The sequence below is a fragment of the Callorhinchus milii genome, unplaced genomic scaffold, assembly GCF_018977255.1.
Source record: "Callorhinchus milii isolate IMCB2004 unplaced genomic scaffold, IMCB_Cmil_1.0 Scaffold1, whole genome shotgun sequence".
NCBI lineage: Eukaryota > Metazoa > Chordata > Chondrichthyes > Chimaeriformes > Callorhinchidae > Callorhinchus > Callorhinchus milii.
Genome location: NW_024704742.1, coordinates 12,444,558 through 12,467,029, shown reverse-complemented (window position 1 = coordinate 12,467,029; position 22,472 = coordinate 12,444,558). Strand labels below are relative to the sequence as shown.

The following is a 22,472-nucleotide window of genomic DNA, read 5'->3' as shown; positions in this document are numbered from 1 at the left end:
CGTTCGGAAGGCAATGCTGTTGGTGATGGGAAGAAAGGAGAGATTGCTGAGGTCAGAGTGTCAGTGGTGCCTTATTGGGATTTCAGGAATGTACATGAACTCCTCAGAGTTGTAGTTTATAAATAAGTTTGAACTCTTCAGCGATCACTCAATGGCGCACAATCAGATTCCTGAGTAGGAGCCAGTTTCATTCCTTTATTGGTTTTGTGAGTAATAATAAATATAATATTTTCAATTCAGCATTTATGAGTTTGAAATATTTTGCTCTACAAGACATTAACATGAACCATGACTGTTTGAATCCTGGTGGACTTAACAATGCCCTTTCCTACCTCAGATAATTGGATTATAATATAATAATAATAATCCTTGCATTTGATATAGCGCTTTTCACGTCGGGAGGACGTCCCAAAGTGCTTCACAGAACACACTGTAAAGTGAATTGACTGTATATTTGTGGGCGAATGCGGCAGCCAATTGCGCACAGCAATGTCCCACAAACACTCGTAGATTGAAAATGACCGATTTATCATTGTTTTTGGTTTTGGAGGGATTATTATTAGGCTCTGTGTGGAGTGAGGAAACTTGCCTAAGGTTTCGCTCTGCCTGGAATTGAACTCGGGTCTCTCGCTTGCAAAGCGAGTGCTCTAACCACTGAGCTACAGGACTCCACAAATTCAAAGGTAGCCTCACTCAGGATGTCTTGGCTACCTTTGCTCTTGCCAATTGATTGATCACTTGAATTGCAGAAACCTCTTCAAACATGAATCCACTTTTCATAGCTTAAATTTTTTTTCTGGGATCGACTACAAATGGAAATGACACAAAATGTTTTGTGGTGAGCAGGCAAGGTTAAGCCACAAGCACTTCATGAGATAGTTTGGAAACTTTGCTTTACACTTGTTTACAAGCACATATTGATGTGATTATCACATTAAGCTCTCTGGAGCTCTACCCTGCGTGAGGGGTGTTATATGTTGTTGTTGTTGTCATGCTCATTACTGAGATCAACTAACACATGACAGACCAGGGAGCGATGATCTTGGGCATTTCTAGGTCTCAGTTACACACTAGTCGGTATCTCTTCCAATTGAGCCATTGTGGGAACTGACACCTCACAACTTTAACAAACTTAATCTTGTCCCTCATCAGATGTTTTAATTGTCATATCATTTACTGATACGTGCGTAATTGGCTGCTGCGTTTCACCTACACAATACACAGTCAATCCACTTTGCAATACATTCTGGGAAGTATTTTGAGATGTTCCAATGATGTGATTCTATCAGAAATAAGGATTATTATGATACAGTAGTGATCACACAACATCAGAAAGAATTCCTCAGATGGATGTTAGAAATTATTTGCTGCTATTAGCCAGTGTCTTAGCCAACGATCCTCCAGATAGATTGATCATTTAACTTATGGTCATTTGTTGTGTGCAAAATAGCTGTGTGTGCCTACAAAAATGGTCATGATACTTAATAGTAATTATTATAAAACCCTTTTTGTAATAGCATTACAAACATGTATGTTTTTGTAATTTTAAAAAAGGTATACTAATTGTACATCTATTGAATGAATGTACCTCAACCAGTTTTTGCAGATGTAAATTTGATTATATATTTGAAACCAGCAGCCTTACTCAGCACCATTAGCAGGACAGCCATTAAATATTTATGTTTCAGCAATAAGATAAGGCTGTTTGCTGAATTTTAAAGATATTGTTTAAATATAGTGCCATGTAAATTCATTCTAATCCATCAATTCATGATAGGCCGGAGCTCACTTTTATTGGTCCTAGGCGGCCATCAAATAAATGTTCACTCTAAAAAGTATGCATTTGACTAAATTATTTGAGATTTACAACTAAAGCAGATTAAGACAATTGAGTGAAAAATACACTAAGGTTTAGGAACCCAAGCTTCAGGCATCTCAGTGAATAACGAGCCTGGCGAATCTGTTTAAAATGAACTGCAGATCATTTTAATACCTTTGCTTGGCCATCATTTAAAGGAAGCTTTCAAAAATGTTTTTTTTATCATTCACATCTACTCAGCCAAAACAGATGTTTCAAAATGAATGCTTTTTATAACCCACTTAAAAGCAACTCAGTTTGTGTTACTTCATCTTTAATTTTTGGTAAGCGAATAATTACATCATGTTGCTCATTGATGACTGAAATTTTATAGTAGGCTTTTTTAAACAGGGCTAAAAAGACTATGAAAATGCCCCCCCCCCCCCCCCCCGCACCCTTTGATTGAATTGCTAGAAACTTCCTTTTTGAATAAAATAACAATAACTTGCATTTATATAGTGCCTTTCACGCCAGACGGCGTCTTGGAGTGCATACATAAAATGTATAAACAAATGTATAAAAAATAATGAAAAGAAAATGTATTAGGATTAAGGGAGAATGAAATACTTTCAATAGCGCATTTATGGTGTTTTCCACATCAGTTGTCTTAAGTCACCATTCATCATTAGCTGACTCCACCATTGCATCGCCAATGGCAAGTTAAGACTTTGCAGACTGCGAATAATCAGCTAAAACCACAATGAAAGCACTGCCTGCCTAGCTTATTCAACTGGGACCACTCTACCCTTTACATATTTGACTTGCAAGGTTAATGGGAGCTGAGTGGGAAGAATCCTTGAACCAATGACTGGTCTGCTCTTCCAAGTACTGCTAATAAGCCAGACTCGCTAGGGTCATCAGAATGTTGATTCTGACATTCCATTGCCAAACGTGACATCCTCCTGATGTGAAAGATGGCGAGTGCATCCCAGAAGATGAATTTCTCAGAAGCACAATTTCGTCTGCAAACAGGAGCACCATAATCCTGTCAGAGAGGCCTGGGACAGATAGTCAAGTCCATCCCTGATGCCATCCAACATGTCATTGATGAACACATCGAACAGGGTGAGTGACAATGGGTAGCCTTGCCTTGCCTCATTTCCAGAGCAATGAGCTCAGTAAGTACACTGTCAACCATTATGTGGATCTTGGAGCTGGAATACACATTTCGGATAAAATCCAAGATTTGGTCATGTTCTGTGGCTTCCAGGTCCATCACATCTTTGTGAGGCACCAGGTGGAGAGCTTTGCGGAAGTTGACGAATGCAACCCTTAGCCCCGAAGCCTTACAAAGTCTTGTGATTTCATACAAATCCACAACCTGTCCCACAAATGATCAAAAGGGCCGAAGCCAGGCTGCTCCTTCCTAATTAAACGGCGAGCCTCCAATATGTGCAATACATAGCAGTGACCACCTGAAGCACCACCTTAAGAGCCGACCGCTCTGTAGTTCTCTGTCTCACTAGGGCCACCCTTCTGTTGACCGAAGCCACAATTGTACTCTGGAACACTGCCTCTGAGACAATCCTGGTGACCAGCACTAGGAGGGCAGTTCCAAGGTGAGTTGGAGGTTACTGGCTTTGACCTGTAAGATCCTCACCATTCTCCAGCCTCAGAGCAACTTTAGGAATTCAGCATTGATGCCATTCATAGTAGGTGCTGCAATGTAGACTCCACCTCCTACCAGCAGATTGGGTCATTAAAACCTTCAATCTGTCTCCTGCCTCCCGCCAGCGCTTCCAGTCTCCACACAGATGGGTCTCTGCTACGGTCTGTTGGGTCAGATTCCAACTTTAATGTTCCCTCCAGACCACAAGGTCTCTCATTGTAGAACACCAGACTTGTCTAAAACTTGAATGTGCCCAGGGCGGCCCTTCCGGCAATGACTGATGACAAACTTCAGCAAGCAGTAGAAGTATTGGGATTACTCTTGAACAGTTTGATCAGCTGGGTTTGATATGTCTGACATATGTGGAAACACCTCACCATGCATACCAGTGTTCCACATATGTATGTCACCGATACATGGAAAATCCCACGGTGTCAGAAATGAAACACATACTCTTTCACTGGAGGAATGCACCCTGATAACCTCATTTCAGAGCGTATTAGACACAAGGAGGTGAGAGCCTTTGACAAGCATGTCAGCTTGGACCCAGCTCAGCTGTAAGGAGACCCCACTTACCTCCCTGAATCGAGTCCATCCTCTGAGGCAATCTGACTAATCTGTTTCCTAAACTACTCCAGGTCTACAATACTCTAGGGCACTGTTGATGATAGACCAGCCAACCTGAAGGTCAGGCTGATCACTGGGACCAGGGATTCAGAGAATCACAAAATCACAAGATTGGTTGGTCTGTGCATGGAGCAGTGCCCCAGAGTACTGAGGACCTGCCTGGTTCAAAAATTGGACTACCGAGACTAATGCAGAGGGTTGACTTGATTCCATTGCCAAGCACATCATCTTAAGGTCACTTCGGCTGCAGGTAAATCCTATTTACTCCCCATTTACAAAGACTACGCTGACAACATGTGAAAATGGTCAACTAAAATTACATTGATTTCAAAGCTGCTTGCTTAGATAGTTTAATATAAAAAATTATTGAGTATCAAACATACTAGAATAGCTTCAAGTAAATCTTACATTTATAAACATTGAAACAATATCAATAAAAATGAGGGGAAATAGGTTTGGGGACAGAGGCATGATTTTAAAGATAAAACAGTCTTTTGAAACACATTAAATATAACTCTGAATATTACTGACTTAGATCAGAATCACTGTTTGTGGGGCACCTTTATAGTGTTACTTCTCTCGGTTCTCTAATAATTCTTTATGCATAACAGGAGCAAAAAGATGGAGCATGCTTAATAAATTCACCACTGTTGCAGAATCACAGATTTCAAAGTCTATTTAAATTATTTAAATGGCGGTTTGTTTCTTGTAAATCAAATCATTTGGGAATAGAGAAAAAGGAGTCTCAAATCTGCAGAAATGAATGCTGCCAGTTTATTAAATACCATACTTTACCATAGATAATAAAATATGACAACACATAACTATAACATAGACTCATAAATCTATCCCCTTGCATGCATATCTAACCCTTCGCAAGACACAAAAAGATCAACCCCCTTCATATTTTGAGACAGAATGCCAATTTTTTTTTACAAATCTAACGTGACATATAAGTAACTTTTGGAAAGTAATTAGCACATTATAATAGCTGTTAAGAAGTCATTAACAAAGAGTACATGGATTTGGTTTTACATCGAGAAGCAAAATATTGTGGAGGAGAAAGCGAATATAAAGAAAATAATTCACAAGATCTTCACAAGTCTGAATGATCTGTGTATCAGGATTAGTAGCAGCTACAATAAACAATTTTTTTTAATCATGCTCATTTATAATAATCTTTGCATTTGAGATCACCTTGAGACGTCTCAAAGCACTTCACAGGATTTACTGTAAAGTGTAGTGACTGGCTATTTTGTGAGCAAAACGCAGCAGCCAATTACATGTCTTTGCACAATTAAGATTCCTGATTTACATCGCTTTCTATATCAACAGTAAACAACTAAGAGCTGCTGGCAAATGCCAACTTCAAGTTAGTGCCCGCCTGTTTAAATCTCTGACTACATGATTTGAAGTTTGTGGTATGGGGTAAAGTTTGTGATTTGTCTGGCATTACTTGTATTATCCAGACCATTGCTTGGCTCTACCATCCCCCAATGGATTGAATTCAAGATCTCATCCTCACTTTCAAATGCCTCGTCCCACTCTACCTCTTTGACCTCCTGCATCTCTTTCTCTCCAACCTCTCTCTCTGCTCAGCAAAATAGGTATCTTTTTGCTTCAAATCGACTGTGTGAAGCGCTTTGAGATATTCTCCTGACATGTAAGACACTATATTCAAGTAGATTGTTATTTTTGGTTTATGCTGCATAAACAATCTCTAGATGGCACTCATTTTTCAGTAAGTGGATACTCTCTTTTGCCTGGATCTTTGATGGAGTGAGAGTGATTTCTATAGTAAATTGAAGGCCCTAAAATGACTTCCGCTTTTTATATATTTATTAGGGTTGATCTGTCAAAGAGGGATAAAATCTACACCATCTGTAAATTATGTTTTTAATTGATTGGCCCTGAACCTTCGCTGTATGATCAGTTTAAAAAAAGCAAAAAAATAACTTAAAAGCCACTCTAAACTAACTCAAGAAATGCTTTTTAAAAAATTGCACTCTGTACCCCTAAACTTAAGAACATTCTTCTGAAATAAAAGAGAGATATTGAGTCACAGATGTCACAAAATGGCTAAAAATACCACAGAAAGGAATAATCTATTGCTGCACTAAGTGTCACTCAGATTTCATCACTATATAAGTATCTTAATTCGCCTGCGTTTTGTACATTATGGCTAGGGAGAAACTACAATAAGCTTCAGAACGCAAGGACCTAATATAATGTACATATGGAATGTAATAAAACAGGATTTAATGAATATAAAGTTACAAAATCAATATCCTCATGACAAAAAATGCTGCAGAAGTAAACCCCAATTTAGATACGCATGCTTTGTGTAAGGAAAACAGACTTGAAGTGGTATATTATGAAAACAATATCCAGAAGTAAAATATGAATCAAAATGGAAGGCAAGTGTGTATTATTTATAGTCAATCAAATCAGTCCTGTGGATCATAAGATTGCTCGCTTCAAACTTATTGGGTCCGGAACAAGTAGAATAAAATATAAATTGCGCAAATGTATTAAGATGGAAATGAATGTATCAATAAAATATCACTCCACATTTACTCTGTCAAATTGCAAGTAAAATGACTACCAAAATTATTGATTATTCAATGTATTATTCAGCAAAAATATTTTTTGTTAACTACGAAGGTTGTTGACTGGTGCACTCCCCTGAAGAACAGCACCCATAATGCATTTCCTGCAATTCTGTGTTTTATATTTAAACTTTAGCGTGAGGGAAGTTCACTGCCTCCATCTTCAATTCTTCGTTGGTTACTGCAGTACTGTTAGTGTACATTTCGGCATCTTCGTCGATCTCAATCTGATCCTTGGCAAAATTGACAAATACCTGTGCAGTTTATTGAAGAAAAAAANGTCAATGCAACATTACTGAAATTAATGTTTCATGCTTCTAGTCAAGTTCATCGAGATAATGAGATAACGTTGCAAGGATAATTATTGTGACCGATTATTCCTTAAACCCAAGCCGGTATCCTGACAGAATAAAAACAATTAAAGCAATTAAGACTTCAGTAAATCTGGCTTCTTTTCATTACTATTCTCAAAGGCCTGAGGCTGTGCTTTCTTTCCCCAAAATACTGTTGCAAATTGATGACCGTGCTTTATGCTTATATACACGATATATGAAAAATGTTGCAAAAGCAATTGAAATATTTCACAACAATTCAATATCAGATTGAATCCTTGGAGGGAAATGTCCTCATTAATGTTTTAAAAACACATTAGATATTGTGGAAAGAGAAAAGCCTATTAAATAAGCCCCTCTTTCATCTTCAGTCTAGTGTGTTTCTATATTACTGCTACTAATAATGGTATATAATGCTATACGTTAATCTCATGCTTTCCTGACATTTAGTTTGTGCAATACATCATCTCCTTCCTTCCAAAAATCTATAGGCAAGCTTTGTATCACCTATTCTTTACTCTTTGATGTATCTCGACATCTTGTCTATTCTTTTCAACTTTGATCACATGCTGCAATATGGAACCTGCAGTCTTTCATAAGTTTTTAAAAAAAAGGTTATTGAGCCTACTTGCTTCATAAGACTATGTACATTCTGCACGCTCACAACACTTCATAATTTCTTGACATCCTGAAGAATGTAAGAGGAATAATCAAAGGTAAAAAAAAACATTATGGAAGCGAAAAGAAACAATTTCCAGGCTTTTAATGGCTGAGAAGGTACCTGGTCTAGAGTTGTCTGTGAAACAGTATAATCCTCGATGTTAAGCCTCTCTTTGTTATTGGTGAAAGTGCTGAAAATCTTTGCTAAGGAGTTTTCACTAGATGGAAGCTGGTACTGTAGTATGTTGTGGTGTTTCTCCTTCAGTACGCTGTTAGGGAAGGAGGACTGTACAAAATCCTCCACTGATCTCAGATCCAAAAGATCGCCTCCAACTCGAACACTCATTGTATAACCGTCTCCAAACCTGTTATAAATTTAAAAATACAATTGCATAAGAATTGCATTTTAATTTCTTAAAAATAACATGAAAACAGAATAGTATGACAGGGATTATACAGTTTTTGAATTCATTGAAGCAACCTTCATCCTGAAACATGCGTTAGAATAGAAACAGATTCAACATTTTCATTATTTGCATTTAACCAGGACATGACAAAATCACACAGGTTTGAATGAAGAAATCCCTGCAGCCTAGTTGATGCCATTCTTCCAGGAGAATACCCAACCCTCATCTTCCCATTCCTGCATAAAATCGTTTCTGAAATGAATCTTCTTGTCTTGCCTTCTACCTCCCTTTCCAGTAAAGTGTTCCACCTGTTAAATACACTGCGTAATGAAATTCTAACCATGCTCTAAGCCAATAACAAAAATATCAAAAAACAAAAACAATAACAAAAAACCTCTGGCATTCAACTTAAAAAATGTTATTGTAATGCCATTTACACATAATGAAATTCATGGAACCAGAAATAGAATACAGTCAACCCTGTTGAAGCAACCACCTCCTGTTAACAACCGCACCAACAAACTCTTACTGGGAGGCCACCCTTATACAAAGACTACATTGGCCCAGTCCCCCAAATGGTTGTCAAAGACTGGTTTTATTGTAGATAATAATAATAATCTTTGCATTTGTTATCACGTCTTCGAGACGTCTCAAAGCACTTCACAGAATATACCATAAAGTGAATTGACTGTTATTTTGTGGGCAAAACGTGGCAGCTAATTGCGCACAGCAGTGTCCCACAAACAGGTGGACTGAATGACCAAATCATTTTTATTTATTAACAACCAAGTTCCTATTTACTGCTAGGTAAATAGAGGCTTGTGGAGTAAGGAAGCTTGCCCAACGTTTTGCCCTGCCAAGAATCGAACCTGGATCCTCTCGCAAGGAGGAATGCTCTAACCACTAAACTACAGGGCTCCACATCAGATTAAAACAGGGATACATTAAAAAGACAATGTAAAATGATCCACTGCCAGTTTCATTTCATAAATCATAAGTATGCAGTTTACTTACCTGCAGGTGTACTACAGAAAGGTCCGATTATAACAAATATTATATTTTGTAATTTTACTAGTAAACGGTTCTACTATTTTCACTGACTATTTTCCGTACATCAAAGAGACCTCTATACCACCTTGCCTGCCCATACATAGCTTTCAAATCGCTCACAAAAAAAGCATTATCTGAACAGGGTACAATATATTTGATAATTCTCAAAATAATTGTGTGACTGGTATAACCTTCTAACCTGACAGAGAACATGTGAGGTTTTAAAATATTACCTATCACATTACTAACACATGTCTATTCCATTACTTTCAAATAATGAAAAATATTGAATCTGTTTTTATTCTAACGCACGTTTCTGGATAAAGCGATCTTTATGTCTCTTTGTTTGATTCCACACAGACCAACCCACCACCACAACCAACACCACTAAGATCATATAAGCTAGCTGACTCACAGCAATACATGTGATATGTGATGATCAGCAGTGATCTTCAGCAATAAAGTAAGGAAACCTCAAATGTAATATGCAACTTGCTGTATGTGCAAATTATATGCAGAACAATATGCAGATTACAAACGAGCTTATACAAATCAGACATTATTTGTAAACAAAAACGATCAACAAAGGCAGCAAAAGAAATTATTTCCTTTGCCAAAACTTGTAGCCCTGCTTGTTCTTGACTGATGTCCCAAGGCCAGCGTCTTGGGGCATCTTCCTGATGTGAAAGGCGCTAGACAAATGTAGTTTTGTTGTTGTTCTTAATTTGAATCTATCTGGCCCATGCACAGAGTCAGATAACGTGGTTGGCATCGGCCCATACAATTTTGTTGTTTTACTTTAAATTTACAGCTGAAAATGCATTTTGTCTATTCTGTGCACAGTGTGGAAGATATAACGCTGAATGATGCATAAGATATCCAAATGCAGGACTGACCCGCTTTATTTGGTAACTGTACTCCACAAAATTCAAGAAAATCTCTAATTCTTTGTTTTATTTTCAATTTGGAGGTAATGACCTCAGTGACCTCAATAAGGTCTCTGTTCTATGGAGTCTGGGGATTCAGATATTGTGAAATATGATTGCGTAACTCATGTACTTGCATTGTCAGCTACAATAGCACTGTCAGGTGTCTGACCAGAAAGCTTGTCCCATTTCTGTTTCTTTTCTTAATGTGATTTTAAACTAAACTGGTACCATTATACTTCCTGGTCTTTTTCAGTTAAAGACAGAAACAGCAGCAACTGCAATAATTTCACCAAATTGGATGCTTATTTGTCATGGGCAACAGTAAATCAATGTAATCTAAATTAAGTAATAATAATAATAATCTTTGCCTTTGATATAGTGCCTTATCATGTCTTCGACACGTCTCAAAGCGCTTCACAGAATATACTGTAAAGTGAATTGACTGCGTAATTTGTGGGTGAAATGTGGCAAACAATTATGCACAACAGTGTCCCACAAACAGTTGTGGATTGAATGACCCAATTATTATTATATATATATTTATGTATAGACGACCAATATTTTTTTAAGGAATTATTACCCCCGGAAAAGCCATCTGCCAATTTACTTTAACAATCAGGTTCCTACTTACTGCTAGGTAAACAGAGGTGTGTGGAATAAGGAAACTTGCCCAACATTTCGCCCTGCCAGGAATCGAACCCAGTCTCTTGCTTGCATAGCAAATTTGGTTAGACCACATTTGGAGTACTATGTGCAATTGCAATTCTGGTCAGAATACTGTAGCATTGGAGAAAGTGCAGTGTACAAATACCAATTTGTTAGCAAGATGAGGAGCGATCAAGAAAGATTAAAAACAGGTTGGAGTTTTTCTCTCTGGAGATGACACAATTCAGAGGGAGTCTGAAGGAAGTGTTTAAAATTCTAAAAGGATTCCATAAGGTAGAGCGTTTCCAGTTGTTGGTGAATCCCAAAAAAGTCATAAATATAAGTAACGCGTCTAACGTTTAGGAGGAACTGCTTTACACAAAGAATGGTAAGCAGGATGCATCCCTCCAGGAAGAGAGTTTGCATTCCATTCCAACAATCTATCTCAGCGATTTCCATGTGTAGGTGGGATGCATGGAAATCTCAGCTTGGTTTAGATACTCTTAAGCATAGTGATGGGTTTCATGTATCAGATATGTCAGATACCCGGCTGACCAAAAATAACACAGGATGGTGAGGATCTGGAACTCATTGACAGAAGCTCTAGATGAAGAATAATAATAATAACAATCCTTGCATTTGATATAGGGCCTTACCACGTCCTCGAGACATTTCAAAGTGCTTCACAGAATATACTAACAAGTGTAGTGATTGTGTGTTTTGTGGGCGAAACCCAGCAGCCAATTGCACACTGCAGTGTCCCACAAACAGAAAACATTAACATGAGAAGGGAAGAGTGGAGTATGGGAGAAGTGAATTTGAAAGTGTGGAGGCTCATGTGGAGAATAAACAGCATCACAAGTTGATTGGGCTGGATGCCTTATTTCTATGCTTTAACATTCTTTGTAAATCTATGTATTTTCTTCTAATTTCGGTAAAATATTCTACGCCCAAAGGCAGGTGAGAGACTTGCTTATTGGCCTCTGGTTGTGCTTCTCTTACAGTCGAAGAGGAAGGTTTTTGGGCAGGACTTGAAAAAGGGGAGAGAGGAGGCAAGGCGGAGGGATTGAGGGAGACTGTTCCAGAATTTAGGGGTATAGTGGTTGAAACTGCGACCTCCGATGGTGGGGGTAGAGGGTGGGAGGGACGAGCAGGAGGTTGCTGTCAGTCGAGCATGGTGGTGGATTGGGGGGTGAGGAGGTAGGAGAGGTTGGGAGATGCCAGAGAGTGAATGGATTTGAATGTGAGTGTGAGGATCTTGAAGTTGATCCGTTTGGTGATGGAGAGCTAGTGGAGCCTGGGCCAGAACTGGTGAGATCTGGGTATAGAGTTTAGTCCGGGTCAGTATGCGGGCAGCAGAGTTTTGAATGAACTGTATCTTTTGAATGTGTGGCTGGGGAGACTGGTGAGGAGTGCGTTTGAGTAATCCAGACAGGAGGTGACAAATGCATGCATGAGGGTATCGGCTGCATTTTGGGTAAGGTAAAGCTGGAGGTGGGCAATGTGGCAGAGGTGGAAGAAGATGGTCCTGGTCAGGGACCAAATGTGGGGGAGGAAGGACAGTTGGGTGTTGAACCAGACGCCTAGGTTGTGCACTGGTTCGGTGAGTCTGAGGGAGAGCCCAGGGAGGTTGAGGAATTTAGATCCGCAGGAATCAAGACGTTGATGGGAGCCAAGGAGTATGGCTTCCATCTTGTCCAATAAAATCAGTACCATATTTCAAAACTATATTCTGGGCGGGGGTTTGGGGGGTAGGTACAAAAACATATTGATCTACTCCATTGATCAAAACATTTTTGTTAAGATATTGTGGTTGTTGGTAGAATGAAATGGTGATGCATGCTTTAATTATGTCTAGGCTTGACTTTGCTAACTCCCTGCTCATAGGAGCTCCCAACACTTCCCTCTGTAAACTGCAGAATATTCACAATTCTGAAGCTCGTGTCCTCTCCTGCACTAAGCTTCTTGAGCCGATCACCCCTATCCTGGTCCATTTTCACTAGCTCCTCCATCCTGTGGAAAATGTGGGAATGTTGTTCATCTTTGGGCAATCGCAAAAGTTACAGAATAAGCAAAGGCAATGAGACAAAACATGTTTTCGCATTTGGTGTAAGCTCAGCTTTGTTTTGGTTTGCAACTATCAATGTATATGTTATTGTGCTGAGGAACCCGGGACCCATATCTCTTTTTATGAAAGAAACAGACATCCAATTATGGGAAAATGGAACATGTATAAAAGTCAGATGTTGTTTTTATCTGGTGTGCAGTGTGGGGAGCAGTATCTTGAGAGAGTTGTTGCTACCACTCTGCACCTCATATATATATGAAATAAAGCGTTTTTTGGATGTATACCGCACTGACTCCGTGTTGAGTTTTTCAGGTCTTTAAGAGCAATCGCACATCGAAATCTGGATTTAACAATTTGGAGGTTCCACCGAGATCGAAAGACCGGGTTTTCCCTTTGGCTTTCCACGGCTCTGCATTTATCAGCACAAACATCGTGCACAGGTGAGCATTCTTACCATTGTTTGTGTACGATACGTTGTTGAGACGTGGTTGTCGAGGGTTCCCGACCTCTTCGATTTAAGGTGCAAAATTGCGATTTGTTAGACCTAAATGATTCCAGGCGGTTTAGTACTATAAGGTATAGTACATGGATAAGACGTCTTCAGGAAAGTCGGCCGCTGGTGTTTCCGCCCGACACAGATAAAGTTATAACTCCGATCGGTTGTTTAATATTAAAGTTGTTTAATATTAAGGTTGTTAAACTAAGGGTTCGAGTCCCTAGGATTAAGGTTAAGTAGACTACGGGTTCGAGTCCCTAAGGTTAAGTAGACTACGGGTTCGGATCCCTAATATTAAGTCGACTACGGGTTTGAGTCCCTAATATTATAAGTGGTAATTGATAAATTAGATGTCTTGATAAGTTAAGATCTTGTATGTATAAGAAGTCGGCCGTTGAAGTTTAAGTCATTTAGATACTTTGTGTGTATTTAATTGTGCTGGGGAGGCCATTTACTTCGTTATTAACAATCGTCATGGGACAAACGTTTAGCTCGGCTCAGAAGGGAGATAAGGGCACCCCAGCTGCCTATATGAAAAGTCATTTTGGTCAGCACAGTGTTCGTTATTTGCGGACCTGGACTAAATTAACTAAGGGCCAACCTTTTTCTTGGCCTCCAGACAGATCCTTTAATAAAGACCGTATTGCCGCTCTTCATGCAACGGTCCATGCCAAATCTGAACAAGGTGGGTGCGGTAATTGTGTCTGCAGAAAGCATAATATGACCCTGCAAATAGAAGCACTTAATTCGTGGATTACTGAAAAGTGAAAAACGACAGGCGTTTTGGCAAGTCGACAAAACTCAGCAGCAAAGGTAATGGTAGCTCAGCAGCTAAGAAATAAGGCAGAAAAGGAAATGGAGGAAGCTGAGGAAACTGTCCCTTCGACGGGTTATAATGAGGATGAGGAGTTGACAATACCAGCAGCTCTTGCAGCAACCGGTGTATGCCAATATCCCAATATAGCCTCTGCCTCTACTTTGACGGGTTCCACCACAAATATACAGACACCTCCAAGTAGTTCGGCTGTGTTCCCAGCTTCTTTGGTGTCGACAAATAGAGAGAGTGTAGGAGGACTGTCAACCATATCGGCTACCCCCTCACCGGGCTCATTCAATTCACCTCTGTCCTCCATGGGACAATCGGAGACGTTTGCTCCCATTAACCTGGGTCCACTGACAAGCACTCCCTACACATCCTGTCCCATTCCTGACCCCTATCCCTCTGCTCCACCACCATATTCCTCGCCTACTGACGGCTCCTTACCTGCAGGATCCGTGAGCAACAATGGACCATTAATGTTCCCTATGCGCGAATTTCCAGCCCCTATGGGGGGCACGATGGAAATTTACCGCCCATGGACAGCCACTGAACTAAAAGATTTGATTTTGCAAACCCCCTCCCAGATGTAGATTTTGCAAAGGCTGAAAGGGCATTGACTATTATGCGTTTGTGTCATAATCCTACTATGTCTGATTGGATCGTGTTTTTGGAAGCATGGTTGCCCCCTTCCAAGGGACACCACATGCTACAAGAAATTAGGCGTCGGTGTAATAACCTTGTCGGAGACAATTCAGGGCCAGACCATCCACAAATGTTCACAGCTATTATACAAGTCTTGCGCAATTTGTACCCCCAAACCTCTGATTGGACTAAAATTAGCGACTGTACTCAGAAGAAAGGAGAGTCTCTCGAGGATTATGTTGAGAGGTTTAGGAAAGTTTTCTCGCGCTATTCGGGAATTGAGAATGTGACTGCCAACCAGTCGCCCTTTGTGGCAGCGCTTGTGGCAGGTCTTGAGAAAGAATTGCAAGACATGTTCAAGTCCTTATGTATCGGGTGGGAAGGCAAGGTCATGATAGATTTAATGCCAACATTAAAGCATTGTTACAAGCAGCTTGAGACGAAAAGGGAAAAAGGGACTAAAGCGGCTTTTGAGATGGCAGTCTCTACCATTGCTGGTGGGTTGACATCGGCAACACAGGGGCTGAGCCCTATAATAATAATAATAATAATCCTTGCATTTGATATAGCGCTTTTCACATCGGGAGGACGTCCCAAAGCGCTTCACAGAACACACTGTAAAGTGAATTGACTGTATATTTGTGGGCGAACGCGGCAGCTAATTGCACACAGCAATGTCCCACAAACAGTCGTGGATTGAAAATGACCAATTTATTATTGTTTTTGGTTTTGGAGGGATTATTATTAGGCGTGTGGAGTAAGGAAGCTTGCCCAAGGTTTCGCCCTGCCTGGAATTTAACTCAGGTCTCTCACTTGCAAAGCGAGTGCTCTAACCACTGAGCTACCGGACTCCAGGACTATGTTGGCTACAGACGCACAATTACCCGTCGCTACTACTGCACCTGTGCCTACCACCCCTGCCTTAAGTCAAGCCGCCAGAGGTATGAATACACAGATAAGAGGTTTTCAGAGGCGAAGAACGCGAGGACGAGGTCGGGGTAGAGGAGGTTACGGTAGATGGGAAGGAGGTTATAATTCAGGGTACAATCACGGATATAGTCAACCAAACTATGGGCTGAATTGCCCTCCTCCTCCTCCGTCCCAGCCTGGATGTCCTAACTAGAATTGCTTTGCCTGTGGAGCATATGGACATTGGTCCCGAGATTGCCCTAATAGGTGCCAGGGATCCCAGGTCCAGTTCTGCCCCCAAGGTAAAATTGTCTATGCACCTCAGGGTTTCCAACAGTCACAGTCCCAGTACCAAGCCCCAGCGCGCCAGATGCTTGCGATATCGGAAGAGCTTTCACCACAATGAAGTTTAGCGGCCCCACTGACTCCCCAATCCCGTGGTTTTTCAAAACACTCAGATATCCCGGATCCCTGTATTCGCTTAACTGTAGATGGGGAGGTAAAGACATTGCTTGTCGATACTGGGGCCACTTATTCAGCTTTGACTCATTCTAACTCTGTCCAGCAAGGCGGGACTGTAGCGGTTGTTGGCGTATCAGGAAAGCCTGTAGAGATGGCTACGACCCATCCAGTTCAGGTGAGGGGAGACATAGGGGAAAGTACGATTGAGGGTTACCACCAGTTCCTAGTAAACAGTGAATTGCCGATCAATTTGTGTGGACGGGATTTGCTGTGTAAAATGGGAATAATCATTAAGTGCGCCCCAGATGGAATCACCTTGCTGACGCCTGAGCATGAATACCCGAGACTGTGCTCCCTTGTTTCTCCCAGTTCCCCAAAGTTACAATCCCCAGGCTATTTCCGTTGGACATTGTTAAATCCTGAAGTATTAATTCATGTCATGCTGCTTTATAAAACGAACTTGCTCCTTGAATGCTATTACTTGGAGCATACGTTGTCTGCATGTACTTCCCCTTTACATTGTACAGCTTTTTACGTAAAAAGTGGAGAAGTAGATATAACTCGGTTCGAGGACCATGTGGGAATTTCTTCCACTTTACAGGTTCACTCCCTCTACTTAGGGCCAGAGGGTATTGCGGCTGCATGCACTCTGGAAACAGACGAGCAGCCTTACTTTAAAAGTGAGAACTCTGACCCTCATGTGACATTGCGGGTGGTTGAGGGATACAGCCCAAAAGACTTAGGAACTATGGTTAGAAGGGCAAATTGGTCTACAAATTTTACTGAGCTTCGCCCCGACGTGTTGTACGACCCGTGCCTACGGGTTTATAAGCTGTGCGTCGGTTTGCTCTCGCTGTTCTCGGTATTTGAGTTTTCTCGCCACACTCTGTCTCACCACACCCTGCATGTTTTGGCAGCAGAGCCTAAGTGGTTAAAAGACATAGATTCTGCTCTATGGACGTTACACCCAAATGATGTGGGGAAAATACTAACTGCGCCCCCCTTTAAGGTTCAGGTTCACCCAGAAAAACCCCTTCCCTATCAAGCACAGTATCCCCTGAAAAAGGAGGCTGAGGAGGGAATACGATCAGTTGTAGAAAGCCTGTTAGATCAGGGAATCATCATAAAATACCGTAGTCCTTGTAACACCCATCCTGCCAGTACTCAAATCGGATGGGAAGCGATGGCGTTTTGTGCAAGATTTGAGAGCTATTAATAATATAGTAATCCAGTGCTGCCCTGTAGTGCCTAATCCTGCGACTATAATAACAGCTATTCCTGCTGATTCAGTTTGTTATTCTATTGTGCTCTGCGTTCTTTTCAGTTCCCATCCACCCAGAGTCCTATTACTTGTTTGCCTTTACATATAAGGGTGAACAATAAACTTGGACTAGATTACCCCAGGGGTACTGTGAGAGCCCCACTATCTTTTCCCAAACTTTGCGGAATGACTTGCAAGATTTGCAATTTCCAGGGAAGTCTACCCTGATCCAGTATGTGGACGATCTACTGATTGCCAGTCCCTCTGTGGAAGATTGCGAAAAAGACACTAAATACTTATTACAACAATTGGTTGTGAAGGGACACAAAGTGGCTAGGGATAAATTGCAACTTGTAAGACCACAGGTCCATTATCTGGGACATGACTTGTGTCAGGACACCCGTCAGCTATCCCCCGATAGGATAGAGGGTATTAGGAAAATTCCTAAACCAATCACGATCAGACAAATGAAACACTTTTTGGGAATGGCCAACTACTGTAGACAGTGGATTAGTGATTACGCCCAGTTATCCAAGCCATTGACGGAGATGACTAAGCCCACTATCACAGTGGAGCCTCTGGTGTGGACAACGGAGGCAGAACAAGCCTTTGACCAGCTCAAAACAGCTTTGCAAAGTGCCCCCGCTTTAGGCATTCCTAATTATGAGAAGGTATTTAAATTGTTTGTGCATGAGGTTGGAGGATTCGCGCAAGCGGTTTTCACTCAAGAGCACGGGGGTAGGCAGCGACCAGTTTCATATTTTACCACAAAGTTGGATCCGGTTGCTAGTGCTCTGCCGGGGTGCCTAAAGGCGGTAGCTGCTACTTACTATGCGGTTATGCAAGATGAGGGATTAACGCTTAATCATCCCCTTGTTGTGCATGTTCCACACTCGGTTGAATCATGCCTGCTCCGTCATGCAACGCAACATTTAACGAGTGCCAGAAGTAGCAAATACGAGGTGGGTCTGTTATCCAATCCAAATTTGACTATCAAGCGTTGCACTGTTTTGAACCCGGCAACTCTTGTACCCGTAGAAGACGAGGGAGAACCCCATGATTGCCTAGAGGTTATAAACCTAGAGACAAAACCACGACTAGATTTGAAGGAGAGTCCCTTACATAATGCAGAGTGTGAGTGGTTTGTGGATGGATCAGCATGCAGGAACGAGTGTGGTCAGCCCTGTGCAGGATATGCTATAGTGTCAGCTGCTGCTGTCATAGAAAGCGACTCATTACCCTCCAACACATCTGCGCAGGCTGCAGAACTAACCGCCTTAAAATGAGCATGTGAGTTAGCAGAAGGAAAAGTGATTAATGTGTTTACTGACTCTCGCTACGCATTTGGGGTGTGTCATGATTTTGGTCAACTTTGGAAAAATAAAGGGTTTCTCACCTCCAGTGGGTCTCCCATTAAACATCGAGATCTTATAGTTAATCTCCTTGCCGCATTATTGCTACCAAGGGCAATGGCAGTGATAAAGTGTGCAGCCCACACAAACCAAGCTGACCCAATTTCTAAAGGTAACGCTTATGCAGACACAGCTGCTAGACATGCTGCTTTAAATAAACCAGTGAAAATGTTAATATTACAACAAGCTGTCGAGTACCCCTCTGTAACTGATACAATGCGGGATGAGATCTTTCGGATTCAGTATGAGGCCCCTCTGGAGGAAAAACAAAAATGGGCCCGTCTAGATTGTTTTATTAATAATCTGGGAATTTGGGTCTCAAATGAGTTAAAGGTGGTTCTGCCACGAAAAATGTTCCCATGGATAGAAGCTTTTCCCTGTAGGAAGAATGATGCCACAACTACTGCCAAAGTGTTATTAAGAGACATCCTTCCTCGATTTGGTATTCCATCACGCCTTTCCTCTGACAATGGTCCTCACTTTATTGCTGCGGTAATAAAAGATATACGCATAAATGTTGCAAATCAAGCAGCATTTACATTGCGCGTATCATCCCCAATCTGCGGGGGACGTAGAAAGGGCAAATGAAACATTAAAATTGAAATTATCAAAGTTGTCCGACCAAACAAAATTAAATTGGGTTGCCGTGTTGCCACTAGCTCTAATGCAAATAAGGAATCATTCAAATACTAAAAATAAGTTGACTCCTCACGAGGTCATTTTTGGAAAAAGTATGCCTATGATCTTTTCTGCATGCGTACAGCCATTGCCTGATGTTCATGCCCTCGAGGAAGGAATGATGCAATATTGTATAGCATTGACTAAAACCCTGTCTAGTTTTCATTCACAGATTCGAGCGCTCCAACAACCTCAGGCATCTAATCAATGCCACAAGTTTCAACCGGGTGAATTTGTATACGTAAAGACTTTCAAGCGTAAACACGGACTAAGCCCACGTTGGGAGGGACCATTTCAAGTACTATTGGTGACTCATACCGCTGTAAAGGTTCGCGAAAGATCTACGTGAATACATGCCAGTCACTGCAAACAAGCCACAGTGGACTCCGGCCAAAGTGAAGAACCGTGAAATTGACACTTCCCGCCCTTCTCTGAACAGACTTTGTGTGACTATGAAGTGGCTTATTCTGTGTTTGTTATTGTTTTCAATTTTAAGCGATGTTTGTTGTTTTGCTTCGAAAGTAGGTGATCACCAGCTCTTGCTGTCTTTTCACCGAGACCATGTCATAATGTACAATGCGAGTGAGCCTGTGCGCTGTTCTTCTGCCATATGTTACACTAATTTACCTCTAGAGGAGCGAACTTTCTCCTCCCATTTTGTATTGCATCCTTTTCTGACCAGTGAAAATGTTGATATTACAACAAGCTGTCGAGTACCCCTCTGTAACTGATACAATGCGGGATGAGATCTTTCGGATTCAGTATGAGGCCCCTCTGGAGGAATATATCTTCCGCCTCTATACGCACTCTTAATTGTTCCCGGAGTTCTATTCGCTGCACCCTTACCAATAATCTCATGATAATGTGTTATTGTACTGGTTTATATGCATGTAAGTTTAATAATTCTTGTTCATTTTGGAATATGCTTTCGCGATTCCCCAAAGCTTCCCAATTTGTGTATATGAGTCTAGATTTCAATGAGACGACAACTAGGATTTATACCGAGCTACCACCGAGTTGGTGCCCAGCTCTTAGCTCTTCTGAAGATCCACTTGTTCCCCTACTCAGAGGAATTTTTGGCAATTCTCTGCCTAAAATTACTTCCCCTCCTTTTCAGTTGCACAATGTTTACATTCAGATGCTCCTGACTGTCAGCCAGCACAAAACTGCAACCCAGCATCATGTGTGTGGGTTATCCCCTCCGTCGGTCCACATGGGGTATCCCATGATGGCGTTCCCGTTGTCGGAATGTGAAATTTGTTCACTTTTCTACCTACAAATAATGCAAACTATTATTTGCCCTCCTTTAAATCCTCATTTGCGAGAATTGCAGTGTGGTCACCAGCCCTGGAGACTGCGAATGTGTAATCGTGACTGCGGAAAGCCCCCTAAAATTGATGTGGCCACTACAGTCTATACAGGATTCGCATTCTGCGTTGAATCTCTTACTGGGACTGAATCACTTGGGTTTTTGGATTCTGATTTCTGTTATACCACCTACCCTTACGCGGCGGTGGATGTTCCATTATCCAGTTTCGGGGATTGTCGGTTCGTTCTACCTTTACGGGTTCACCGGATGCTGACTTACTCAATTACTCAGCGTTGCTCCCTATCCCCGATTCATAAGAATTTTTATTGGATTTGCAATTCTACTGTTTATGCTTACCTTCCGGCAAACTTTAAAGGAAGATGTGCCCTTGCTCATTATTTTCCCATGATCCGTTTGACTGAAACCCTGCCATCTGCCCCAGGCCCACAGGTGTTGAACGTTTCCAATCCGTATGTTCCCCGCCATATCCATCGCTCTCGCAGGGCTGATCCCTTTCAAACACATGCCCAGACCCAGTGGAATCGCTTTCTTGGGGCCCTTCTTCCCTTTTATGGGGTGATGTGTACCCTTGATCAGATTTCTATCCTGTCTCAGGCTGTCTCTTCCTTGGCCGCCGAAACATCCGCAGCGTTGGCCCTTATTGGAAAGGAAATGTCCGAGATTCGCCTTTACACACTACAGAACCGCATGGCCCTTGACTATGTCTTGGCTGCGACGGGAGGAGTGTGTAAGGTTATTGGCCCTGAATGTTGTATAGATGATTTTTCTGGGAAAATTTCAAATATCACCAAAGAGATTAACCAAACGGGGCAGGATGCGGGTAATATCATTATTCATTCGGGCGGAGGACTATTGGATTGGCTGAGTAATTGGTTGCAGAATATGGGAGTGGGTTGGTTAGGAAGTATAGTCAGAATTTTGTTAGAAATAAGTTTAGTTATTTTGTTAATCTTTGTTTTTGTAAAATGTGTTCTCATATGTTGCACCCAGTGTTGTCGAAAGACTGCAAAATCAATGATGGCTAGGCATTCAGTCCGAGTTAACTACCACCTCACTCCCACCCCCTCATGTGATGAGCTAAGTTATGAGATGGAAAGTTTTCATGCTACTTTCCCGGATTCCTTCTTGGAAATCGATAGTTCATCCTAGGGAGCCTACCTGGTGCCCTGTTACTGAGGGATGGTGAGTTATCCCAGGGATAAAAGGGAGGAGTGTGGAAAGTGTGGGGATGTTGTTCATCTTTGGGCAATCGCAAAAGTTACAGAATAAGCAAAGGCAATGAGACAAAACATGTTTTTGCATTTGGTGTAAGCTCAGCTTTGTTTTGGTTTGCAACTATCAATGTATATGTTATTGTGCTAAGGAACCCGGGACCCATATCTCTTTTTATGAAAGAAACAGACATCCAATTATGGGAAAATGGAACATGTATAAAAGTCAGATGTTGTTTTTATCTGGTGTGCAGTGTGGGGAGCATTATCTTGAGAGAGTTGTTGCTACTGCTCTGCACCTCATATATATATGAAATAAAGCGTTTTTTGGATGTATACCACACTGACTCCGTGTTGAGTTTTTCAGGTCTTTAAAGAGCAATTGCACATCGAAATCTGGATTTAACAATCCCTCAGGATCAAGATTCTTGTCCTCATTTTTGAAGCACTCTATGGT

General features: G+C 41.3%; 1 protein-coding gene across 1 annotated transcript in view; it reads right to left on the bottom strand.

Moving 5' to 3' along the window:
* Window positions 1-5,644: 5,644 nt before the first annotated feature.
* Window positions 5,645-22,472, bottom strand: part of LOC103188162 (phospholipid-transporting ATPase ABCA1) — a 248,220-nt gene continuing 231,392 nt past the window's right edge. The window contains exons 46-47 of the mRNA XM_007908032.2: window positions 7,817-8,060; window positions 5,645-6,957 (exon numbers count right to left, since the gene is read on the bottom strand). Coding sequence (XP_007906223.1) covers window positions 6,829-6,957; window positions 7,817-8,060 — 373 coding nt within the window. The 3' untranslated portion in view covers window positions 5,645-6,828. The remainder of the gene's footprint in view (window positions 6,958-7,816; window positions 8,061-22,472) is intronic.